We start from the raw sequence: 12268 nt of genomic DNA, 5'->3' as shown, positions 1-12268 counted from the left end.
TGTTTCTATGAAATACATTAGATAAGTTTGAACACAACCTCTGAGCTTTGAACAGGTGTCAGACTCTCCCCTCTGCAAGGTACCTGTAGAAGGCGGGGCTGGTGGGGCTGCGTTGACAGTGCCCAGGTTTGTCCACCGAGAGGCAAGCCCTGCCCTGGCCATGGCCCGCTGATAGTTATCATAGAGCGTCTTTCCATACTAGGGAGAGAACACAAAAGAAGCAACAGAGTAATCCCAAATTCTGCACTCATTTGCAAACTGCAAATTCAGGGAAAAAAGGACTTCATGACTACTCTTTTTATTCCTTTCCTGAGATTTTTTTTAGTAGACGTATTTCAATTAAAAAATCCACAAATCATGTTTTCATATGTTAAATAATTTTCCAGATTAGCAGAGTCAGGTAATACTTTCACCTCCCCATTAGAGGAGAGCTTTAGCCACGCACTGTGATGACATATATCTTTATGTAATTCTACTGCAGATTGTATCTCGTGTTTCTTAATTACACACGACACTTGCAAAGCTCTCCATACATCAATATCTGAGACGTCTCATGTGAAAGTAAATCCCTGACTCTCAGGTCATGGGAGAGGTCCATGTATCGACCACTCTCACTTACTTAAGAAAAACAATGGGCAAATAAACAAGATATTATCTATGGCATTGACCCATTAATGGCATTGACTCAGTAAGAATGGATCAGCTGGGCTTCCCTGGTGGCGCAGTGGTTGAGAATCTGCCTGCTAATGCAGGGGACACGGGTTCGAGCCCTGGTCTGGGAAGATCCCACATGCCACGGAGCAGCTGGGCCCGTGAGCCACAATTGCTGAGCCTGCGCGTCTGGAGCCTGTGCCCCGCAACGGGAGGGGCCGCGATAGAGAAAGGCCCGCGCACCGCGATGAAGAGCGGTCCCCGCACCGCGATGAAGAGTGGCCCCCGCTTGCCGCAACTGGAGAAAGCCCTCGCACGAACCGAAGACCCAATACAGACAAAAATAACAAATAAATAAATAAATAAATAAAAAAGAAAATCCTTTAAAAAAAAAAAAAGAATGGATCAGCTGTTTCTCAGTAGCACAAAGACTGGACCCAGGTCAGGAGGCTGGTTAGCAAAGATAGGGTGAGTCGAAACGCTCTCTCACCTTGGCGATCCTGATTCCCGTAACCCACTGATTTAGCATTCTTGCGTCATCACAGCAGAGATACTTGATATACTGGGACTCCTTCTGAATTTGGGGATGCTAGAAAAAGCCATTTCAAAGACTGTTTATAAGCTCTTCACTTATTAGCACCTTTCAAAAACATTTTAAAAATTCTCACAGTGTATGAGATTTCCTGAGATGGTGGCCAAAATTACCGGTAGCAATTTTAGGATTAGGAACAGGAGTATATTTTTTACAGAGGCTAAATTTGGAAAGAATTTAAGAAAGCAGTGACATGATTTACCACAAGCATTTTTTACTATATTATCAATAATCATTTTCATTCCTGCTTTTTGAACACTTGAAAGCCTTCACATTTATCACGTTTCTAGCCCTACAAGAAATCCAAATCGTTTCTCCATTTATCAGATAAAGGAACTTACCTGATGTAATTCTTATGTCAAGGAATTAATGCTTTTGTGACTCCCCATCAGTCCTAGGGTTATTTCTGCCATCAGGAATTCAGGGTTTCACCCTGTCTTCTGTCATCTCTTACCCAAATGGGCCATTTTGGCCTCCAGATGGATGGCGCAGAGAAGGAATATTTCTGTCTAATCTTAAGTGGCAATGAGCTAGGTGCTGCACTAGGGGTCATCCAGGCCTTCCAGGAGCTCCTGATCAAACAGAACAGTGATGGACAGGCACGAAGGGGAAGGAGAGTCACGGGTCCTTGGTCATACAGAACATCCTTGTCTTTCAGCACCAGAAACAGCTCCCTAACTTCCAACCGCATTCCTGTTCTGTCTTGTAAGAGGGGCAAAACATGGATCTCTCTAGCAATTTGATGCCTATAGTTCTTAGAAAGCAGCTGTTGTTTTGTTTTGTTTTGTTTCTGGAGGAATTTTAAAAGTTGATCTTGTTACCTTTGACTTGATATATTAAAATTGCTTTGGTTTGTTTTTTGGTTCATGTCATGTCATGGGAAAGCCAGGTTCCCAGGAGCAGACTTAAACTGTATTGTGCTTACAATGAAAGCAACTGTCTGGGTAGAGGGATCCACTTAAACAGCACAATCAACAATTTCTTAAGTATGTACTTCATCCAAATAGACTAAAATGTAGTCATTCCCTTAAGCATAGTGGCTGTTGAGCACAAAAGACAGGCAAGAACTCTTGACCTAGAGTTCTAACTATGGCTCCTCCTATGATCAGGAGGTCAAAGTATAGACTTTGGTTCATTCTCTCCAACATTAGTGGGGTGCGTCTCACCAACTTCCTTATGTCACATGTGTACTAAGACTGTATACAGAAGAATTAAGCATCAGATGACCTTGAAGGTCTCTCGTGATCCTCAGATTTTATGATTCTAAGATGAGCTGCCTAGTGGGCTCCTTTCTGGCTCCCTCGTGAAGGCAGGAACCTTCTAGGCTCCCAGGACATCATCCAGCAAGTTCCTGTGCTCATTCTTCTGTCGTGTCTTAGGACCTTGCCAAGGGGTTTACTCCCTTGAGCTTTTAGCTGAAAAAATATTCGCCAAGACGTTTAAGGAAAAATGCTGGCTCCATGCCACTGGTTAGACTCTTCCACCACTGGTTCGGTTGCGCCTGACCACAGAAAGACAAGCTCCTGCAGGACGTGCCGTGCAGCACACAAAGGTCAGGGCCACTGCAGATCGTTGTTCAAAGGGATCTTACAGATCCTCTGAACTTACCAGTGGGAGACCAGAGAAGTTAAGCCATTTATCCAAGGTCAAAGGGAGTGGGAGAACCATAACAAGAACCAAGGGCCTGTGCATTCAACAGATACCTCTGGGTGCTCAGAAATATACCAGTCCCTAGGTAGACAGAGATGAGAAAGAAAGGCTCACGCCGTACTTAGGAAGTGGCGGCTGGGATGTCACTGGGGGAGACATATGTAAACAAATGTATGATCACTCTATGACATGGTAAAGTTCGTAGTTAAAGTTGGAAACCAGAGAAAGGCTCTTTGGACAAAGTGACAGAATGTTATAAAACATTTGAGGAATGTGTAGAAATTCTGTGTGGCCAGGATCTGGGAGCCATGGAAAGAAGAGGCAGAAAAGAAGCTGGAGAGGAAGTGGAGTCAAGGGCCTTGTGTCAAAATAGCATCTGGACGTTGTCCTCTAGGCAGTGGGGCCATCAGACCTTTGGAACAGCAGGGAATCCAGGCAGCAGTGGTGGCTGTGGCCGTAGAGTGAGGAGGAAGAACAGACAGAGAGGGCTGCATGAGAGCCGTCTCTCACAGAAACCAGAACTTAGGGACTGGACAGCAGAGGGGAGGGGAGGGACTTCAAGGACGATTTCTCTATTTCTAGCTTGGAAAAGTAGGTGGGTATTTTGGGTTTCATTGTGTCCCCTCCAAAGACATGTTGAAGTACTAACCCTCTGTTGAGGTATCTGTGTGAATGTGACCTTACTTGGAAACAGGACTGTTGCAGATGTCATCAGGTTAAGGTGAGCTCATACTTGATTAGGCATTTATATTCTACTAGGGGAGAAAGCCAATAAAAATACAAAACACTAAGTAATGTAATTTCAGACTGTGAAGAAAATGTAGCAGAGTAAGGGCAGGGAATAGGTGAGTGATGGAGCAGAATTCCAGAACTCTTTCCATGACCCCTCACCACCTCTCAACGGAGCTCAATAGAGACATAATTCCTCCTGGAGGATGGTCACTTCCACTGCCCCATCATACCTCACCTCAGAATGCAGTGAGAAAAAATTCACAAAGGAGCAACTTAACAGGAAAGGGGAGTGTGCATCAAAGAAAGAGCACAAGGGCAGAAATGATTCTGGGGTACCAAGTCCTTTCTTGTGAGTATGGACAGCCTCTGATATCTTTTTTGTGCATATGGTCAGCCTCTTAAAAAACTTTTTTATTTACTTATTAATTTTTAAAAATTGAAATATAGTTGATGTACAATATTATGTTAGTTTCAGGTATACTACCTAGTGATGTGACACTTGCCTACATTATGAAATGATCACCAGGGTAAGTCTAGTAACCATCTGTCACCATACAAAGTTATTGCTGTATTATTGACCATATTGCTCAACCTCTTAAAGGACAGGTGATGTCTCTACTGCCTTCTCAGAGTGTGGCCCCTGGGCCATCAAAATCACCTGGGAACTTGGTGGAAGTGCAAATTCCGAGGCCTGATCCCAGACCCACAGAATCAGAAACTCTGGGGGCCCAGCCACCTGTGTTTTAACAGCTCTCCTGGTGAGTCCCATGCACTCTGAAGTTTGAGAACCACTGGTCAATAGAAATATTTAATTGGTTCTAGAGTGCAGTAAGAATGCCTTCCAGTTCTTGCTTGCTGGCTGTGTCTCTCGACATTGCACTGATGGTCTTATGGGCATATATTGTTTAATCTGCACAGGAAGTGTTCTTTTTTAAAATAAAAATTTGTTTCTTTATCTTTTTGGCCGTGCCCTGCGGCATGTAGGATCTTAGTTCCCCGACCAGGGAGATCGAACCTGTGCCCCATGCAGTGGAAGCAAGGAGTCTTAACCACTGGACCACCAGGGAAGTCCCCAGGAAGTGTTCTTATTTCCACTTTGTAGCAGAGGGCAATGAAGCTTAGAGAGTCCCGATGACAATGTGCCAGGTGACAGGGCCAGGACTCAAATTCTCATCTTCCCGACAGCGCCCCACCACGGACTGTCATAATCCGTGAGTTCATCCTGAGTAAGAAACTCCCGGGCTGAACTTCTCAGCCCTTGCATGTCTGTGGAATCACACGATCTCTTAACATGCTTCGCCATAATCTCCAACTCCTTTTGCAATGTATGTGCACATTCTTTGAATTCTGTAAATCTGCTCACCCTCATGAAATATTTGCATATCAAGAATTTTTTTCCCTCACAGTGGACAGAAAGGCACATAAATGACCAAAATGTTCATAAACAAATTAGGTTCTCCAAACGACGACAGACACTTTTACTCAGCAAATGAATAGAAATTCCTAATATTTCGGGAAGGAACTGAGAAGCATGCCTAAGAGCAAAATAAGCAGGGTGATTGCCCGTAAGGAAACTGCCTTGAGAACAGAACTGATCATTCTGAGAAAGGGGAAACCTGTGTTCCCCTTGGGTTGTTTGTCCTGATTCTTGTTTGTTCCTGGATCATCAGGCCTGGCCTGCTTTTTATTCACCTCTGAGCCCTCTCTCCCATCTGGGAGGCCCTGCCCTGGGTCTCAGCGTTGCCACGCTCAGTGCAGCCCAGGGTGACCTGTGTCCCAGATCAGATAGTTCAGCCCATGATTCTGGGACCTAGTTCCAAGCTTGTGAGTCAGCACCAGAAACCGCATTCCCACCCTGCTCACGGGGTCTAAATCCTCAGCCTGGGAACCTCTAGGTCTGAGAGCTCTTCTTTCTCTTGCTGGAAATCCCTCCTCCAGCCTCTGGACCCTGGCCATGGGTTTGGGCCCTTGCCCCCTTCTGACAACGTTCATTCTATTTGTCCGCTCTGAAGTGGATTTCATCACCAGCTGATAAGCCCTGACCGTTGACGCTTAGAGTTAGAACACATTCTGATCCTCTGAGTGCAAAACTTGACTGTGCTGAGGAAAAACGAAGATTCCTGGGCCCCATCCTTAAATGGTTTGATTCAGTGGGTCAGGGCCCTGGAACCTGTATTTCTAACCAGCCACCCCTGACTCTGATTCAGCCAGTTTATTGATGAGCATTTCAGAACCTCTCTCCAAAACCTTCTCCCTACCTAAGAGATGTGGGCAGTGCTGCAGAGGTGCACTGCACGCCCATGTGCAAAGGAGGGCCTCCATTTTGGTAATTTCTCAGGGTCTCAGGATTGCAAACAAGGGCCATGGGGGCAGACAGAAACACAATGAAGACAAAGTTCAAGGGCGGCTTGGGCTGGGGGGAGGCAGAGAAGAGATTCTGTGTCCTAGCAAACAGTGTCTGAGAGAATGGCCTCTGGGCCACCCCCGGGCTTCTCATCCTGGCTCAGCCACTTCCTGGTCGGGAGTCTCTGTGCCCAGGTTCCACATCTACAAACTAGGGAGAATTGTGGCTCTCACCTCCTGAGGCTGATAAAGGGATTAAGTGAGTTAATATATGGAAAGTGCTTAAATCATTGCATTACACATGAAACATCTCTCGTGTGCTTTTTGTTCATTAAGAAATGTCATTTTCTGACAAAGGGATAGAAATGAAGAATAGCTTAGTGGTGGCCAGGGGGTAAGAAGGGGATGGGAATAGGAGGGAAGTGGGTGTAGTTATAAAGGAGGGTGCCTTGTGGTGATGGGAATGCTCTGAATCTTCACTGGACCAATGTCAATATCCTGGTTATGACATGGTACCACGGTTTTGCCAGATGTTACCATTGGAAGAAACTGGGTAAATGGCACATGGGACCTCTCTGTAGTATGTCTTACAACTGCATATGGATGTACAAGTCTCAAAATAAAGTTTAATTAAAAAAGAAAAGGGGGGCTTCCCTGGTGGCGCAGTGGTTGAGAGTCTGCCTGCCAATGCAGGGGACACGGGGTCGAGCCCTGGTCTGGGAAGATCCCACGTGCCGCGGAGCAGCTGGGCCCGTGAGCCACAATTGCTGAGCCTGCGCGTCTGGAGCCTGTGCTCCGCAACAAGAGAGGCCGCGATAGTGAGAGGCCCGCGCATCGCGATGAAGAGTGGCCCCCGCTTGCCGCAACTAGAGAAAGCCCTCGCACAGCAACGAAGACCCAACACAGCCAAAAATAAATAAATAAATAAATAAATAAAATTAAAAAGAAAAGAAAAGAAAGGAAAAGAAATGGCATTTCCTTCAAACTGCTGCATTTTTAAAAGACAAATGGGAGCAGTAGCAGGGGAGGCCCAGGCTGCCTGAGCCCCATCGGGGTTTTGGGAATGGTTGGGTCAAGGCGATACCCGACTCCTGGAGTAACAGGTGTGTGACAGTGGCACACGAGTGTGGGCGCCTCTGAAACGATGGAGTGGGTTCATGATCATCTCCAGTGACAGCGTTCTTGACAAAGAATACGTTTGCTACCAATGTAAATGTAAGCACTGTCCTTATTTTGTGAAAATGATGTAAACCTATAGTATAGACTGGCCCACTTCCTCGGGAGAGGTGACAGCTTTGCCAGGAGCACATATGCACACACGGAGTCCTGCTTCGGACGTTTCCAGAAACATGGTAATGGGGTCTTCCTGGGGGTGGGTGGGTGACGGACCTACAAAGGTCCCTCACCAGGAACCTGGTCTCGCTAACACCTGCTCCACAGACTTCTTTCCCAGAAGGAAACAGAGGAACCCTGATTCAGAAAGGAGAAATTCTGGGGATTTCAGGGAGGGGCAATATTGGGGCTGGGGATTAAGAGGTACAAACCATTAGGTATAAAATAAGCTACAAAGATATAAACACAGGGAATATAGCCAATATTTTATAATAACTATAAATGGAGTGTAACCTTTAAAAATTGTGAATCGCTATATTGTACACCTGTAACATATACCATTGCACAGCAACTATACTTCAATTAAAAAAATAATAAAAAATGAAGTATATTTGTAGGAAAAAAAAGAAATTCTGTACACAGCACTGCACCGGGGCCAAGTGTAATGGGCTAACCCCCGCTCTCTGGTGTGAGGCTGTGAAGGGAAAGGAATCTGTGAGGTCGGAGACAATGGCATAGCCAGAACAGCTGCATAAATTCCCTGAGTCCATTTCTAGGGGTCAGTCGTTACAGCTGGCAAATAAAAGTTACTTCTGCCCAAGCTTCCAAAATATGGTGCTAAAGTCAACCTTACCAGACACCTGATAATACATATTGCCTTTTGATAATACACACCTTAAAAAGTTTCAAGACCCAGTAAGGCTATTTTTAGAAAAAGATATATTTTCCTATTTTTTGTATTTTCTATATTTTTCTAGAAAATCTTGTCAACTTGCTAATTTCTAGAAATGTCTTACAATGGAATAAGAGTCTGATAAATACAGAACTAAAAGACTGATTGTCTTGTCAATAAAATAGTAACTAGGGCTTCCCTGGTGGCGCAGTGGTTGAGAATCTGCCTGCTAATGCAGGGGACACGGGTTCGAGCCCTGGCCTGGGAAGATCCCACATGCCGCAGAGCGGCTGGGCCCATGAGCCACAACTGCTGAGCCTGCGCGTCTGGAGCCTGTGCTCTGCAACGAGAGAGGCCCGCGCATCGCGATGAAGAGTGGCCCCCGCTTGCCACAACTGGAGAAAGCCCTCGCACAGAAACGAAGACCCAACACAGCCAAAATCAATCAATCAATCAATCAATCAAACATACGCATCTGATTCAAGATCCTCATTAAAAAAAAAAAAATACCACTGCTTTAAAAAATAAAAATAAAAATAAAATAAAATAAAATAGTAACTAAAATTTGTTCAAAATGTAGAGTTCTCTTTTTCATAAAGTGGTGAAGAAATCCAGACAGACTGACTTGAAAGTTTTAGACTCAGATAACAGGCTTTGGAGAAATGATCTGAGTTGGTAGAAATGTCTCCCCCTTTCCTATTTTGGTTTACAATAAAAAGCTTATTATGTTATACTTGTAGTTAACTGTATAACATTTAACATTTTTCTTCTTAAAAGGAAACATTACCTTAAATTGCTTACAGATCTAAAGTAAGGACTTCTTAAACCTACCTTTAAAACAAAGCAGTAGTCAGTGGGTGCTTTGTATTTCATTTTACACTGAATCCCATAGTAAATGTTGACATTTTCAAACTGTATAAAACATGCCAGATCTCGAGATGTCTGAAAGAGAAGGAAAAAAAAAACCTCAACCTAGCTGACAAGTAATATTTTTCTAAGGTCGTTCTTCATGGCACAACAAAGGATTACATTTTAGTAGGAAAATACAGAATTTCAGGTAATTTATATAAGCATCTACCACGTATAGCTTTCTAAAAGCCAAGCCTACATTTTAAGAAGGAAAGAGCACATCCAGGCAAAACAGCATGCCCCAGACCAAAAGTGGAGCAAGAGATTATACTGCTGTTCTAGCACCTACGCGTGGACTCCCAGAGATGACTGGCATCACTACTGATGGGGTTCAGACAAGGTGACCGAGCACCTCGTCAAACATTTCATTTTGTCTTTTGCCATTCTAAGTCAGTGATGGATTTCATGACTGAGCATTTAGAAAAAAGTCCCCCTCAGGATGAACAATGAGAGGTAAATCTGATGCTCAGAAAATTCGCACACACTTCATGCACTTATTCCTGAGGAGAGAAGATCCCTTTCGTGCTTTCTCTTTAGGGCTGGTGGTGTTGCTGTGGAAACAGAACCCTCTCCTCCACATATAATATGCATTGAGAAGACATCAACCTCTAATCTACATATTTGGTTACACTTCAGTTACAAATTTGTTCTGTTACTTTTTCCCCCCTCACGTTCTATAATTCTTTACTGAGTTAATGAATAAAAAAATAAAGGGTAGAATTGCTACATCTCAATGCACAATTATTCCTTTATATATGGTAGTATACTTTTTTCTTGTAAGATATTTTCTTCTGGATTTTCAAAGTTTTAGTTTTTTTAATTAGAAAAATAAAACATATTCATAATTTTTAAAATAAGTTACTTTATATATAGTAAAACAAAAATCTTCCTTCATCACTCTTTTTTTTTCTAATTTCATTCTCTTCTCCAGAGAAGACATTCTTCCAAATGTTTTGGGGGATACATTTATATACCTATGTATGTGTAGACATACCCACATACATATATATAATTTTTAAAATATAAATGAGATTTTACTCTCAATATTTTTCCATGACTTTGTTCTTTTTCTTAACATTATATCTTGGGGTCTTTCTATGTTAGGACATATGAAAGGATATATCACATTCTTTGTATAGCTGCATAACATTACACTGTATAGATGTAGCTATTTATTCCACCATCCTACTATAGATGACTAGAGGTTACTTTGATATTTTGCTATTACAAAATATATTGTGCATATGAGCAAATGTTTCTGTGGGGTAGATTGCCAAACATGGAGCTGTCCTTTGAAGGGGTAGTCCCTATTATATTTGCATAGATTTTGCTAAACTGTCCCCCAATTTGGCTGTACCAGCTTACATTCCAAATTTCTGTACATAAGAGTGCCCATTTTTCTTACCCACTCCTGATGAAATTTGCATATCATCAATATTGTTAGTGTTATCAATCTCACAGGAGGAAAAATTTCACTTATTTACATTTTCCCAATTACTAATAATCCCGATTACTAATTAGAGCAACTTTTTAATTATTCAGTGGCTACTGATATTTCTGTTTCTTTGAATTCTCACTTAATAAGCATTGCTGTTTTTCTATGAGTATGTTTATCGTTTTCTTAATGAGTTGTTGAAGTCTTTTTTTTTTAAATTTTATTTATTTATTTATTTATTTATGGCTGTGTTGGGTCTTCGTTTCTGTGCGAGGGCTTTCTCTAGTTGCGGCAAGTGGGGACCACTCTTCATCACGGTGCGCGGGCCTCTCACTATCACGGCCTCTCTTATTGCGGAGCACAGGCTCCAGACGCGCAGGCTCAGCAATTGTGGCTCACGGGCCTAGTCGCTCCGCGGCATGTGGGATCTTCCCAGACCAGGGCTTGAACCCGTGTCCCCTGCATTGGCAGGCAGATTCTCAACCACTGCGCCACCAGGGAAGCCCTGAAGTCTTTATGTTTTATGGATATTCATACTAGGTTATACACTCTGCAAATGTACTCTCTGACTCTAGAGCTAGTCTTTAACTTCTTGTTTGGTATCTCTGGCCATAAGGAGTTAAACACAACTTTATATAGTCAAATCTGCCAATTTTCTTTGTTATAATTTTGAGTTTTTATTCTCGTTTAAGAAGGCTTCCCCACTGCAAAATTATGAGAATAGTGACCATATATTTTCTCCTAATATTTTGTAATTTTGTCCAAATACATTTAATCAACGTAGGATTTAATTTGGAACACGGCATGAGGTAGGAAACTATATTTTTCCAAATGGACATATAATTATTTCAATGCTATTTGTTGAGTATCACATTCTTTCCCCACTGCTATAAAATGCTCGCTTGAATTTCTCTTATATTAGATGGCTCTCTGTTGATCTGTTTTCTCTTCCTGTACTGTTTTTGTCTAATGTTTTGACATTTGGGAGGAGGGGTTCTTCCATAATGTTCTTTATAATTTGTGTGTGTGTCTAATTTGGAACTGCATCTCTTTCTGATGAATTTTAGAATCAGTTTTCGAACTTCAAGTAAAAAGAATACTATTGAAATTTTTTTCTTGGAATTGAATATATAGAAAAATTGGGGGGAGAATTAATATCTTTTCATCTAGCAACATGGTACATTTCTGTTTATTCAGTTCTAACTCATTTCCTTTATTAAATTTTCTATTTTATGCCATATAAGATCTTGAACCTTTCTTGTTAAGTTTATTATCAGGTATTTTTAATTGTTTTGTTCTTGCAATGCATGGAATCTTTTGCAGCATATTTAATTTGCATATTGTTTATATAAAGGAAAACAATTTCTTATTTGGTAAGTTTATTTGGTCCATTGGGACCAAACTCTTAAGTTTTTCAGTTGAGTGTCTTATATTGTCTGGTAGACAATCAGGTCGACTGTGAATAAAGAGAGTTTTGACTCTTCTTTTCCAGTAATTATACTTGTTATTCTTTTTCCTGACTTCCTGGCTAGTTCCTCCATCAGTGTTAATGGGAGCAGAGATAGAAAGGATGCCTGTCCAACTCCAATGTGAATGCTTCTAATTTTTGTCCCTAAGTGTGTTGTTTTTGATAGGCTTATATGTCTCACTTATATGTAAATGCCAAAGACATAACATCTCTAAAATAAAACAAATAATTTGTGGGTCAACTGTTATGCCCCCCACGTTTGGGACTGGAATGAAGATAGCACAGATGGGAAAAGTATGAATTCTAAGACTGAGACGAAACAGGAGTGGTAGCTGCTCTGGACCAAGAATTTCCCATAATGCTCTCCTGAATTCCACAGAGATAACAGTCTTCTAACTAGCGGGAGTAGCCCTGGATAGTCACTATGACTTCACCTGCAAGGGATGTGGGTCAAGCCTTATTAGAAGCAGCCTGCAATTTGAA

At 42.2% G+C, this 12268-nt stretch overlaps 1 protein-coding gene across 1 annotated transcript in view; it reads right to left on the bottom strand.

Annotated features, from left to right (window-relative positions):
- APBB1IP (amyloid beta precursor protein binding family B member 1 interacting protein) overlaps positions 1 to 12268 on the bottom strand; it is a 102243-nt gene that overhangs the window by 12894 nt on the left and 77081 nt on the right. The window contains exons 11-13 of the mRNA XM_057542962.1: positions 8805 to 8915; positions 1142 to 1240; positions 84 to 198 (exon numbers count right to left, since the gene is read on the bottom strand). Of these exons, the coding sequence (XP_057398945.1) occupies positions 84 to 198; positions 1142 to 1240; positions 8805 to 8915 (325 nt within the window). The remainder of the gene's footprint in view (positions 1 to 83; positions 199 to 1141; positions 1241 to 8804; positions 8916 to 12268) is intronic.

The sequence above is a fragment of the Balaenoptera acutorostrata genome, chromosome 3, assembly GCF_949987535.1.
Source record: "Balaenoptera acutorostrata chromosome 3, mBalAcu1.1, whole genome shotgun sequence".
Taxonomy (NCBI): Eukaryota; Metazoa; Chordata; class Mammalia; order Artiodactyla; family Balaenopteridae; genus Balaenoptera; species Balaenoptera acutorostrata.
This window is presented reverse-complemented; position numbering and strand designations above follow the sequence as displayed.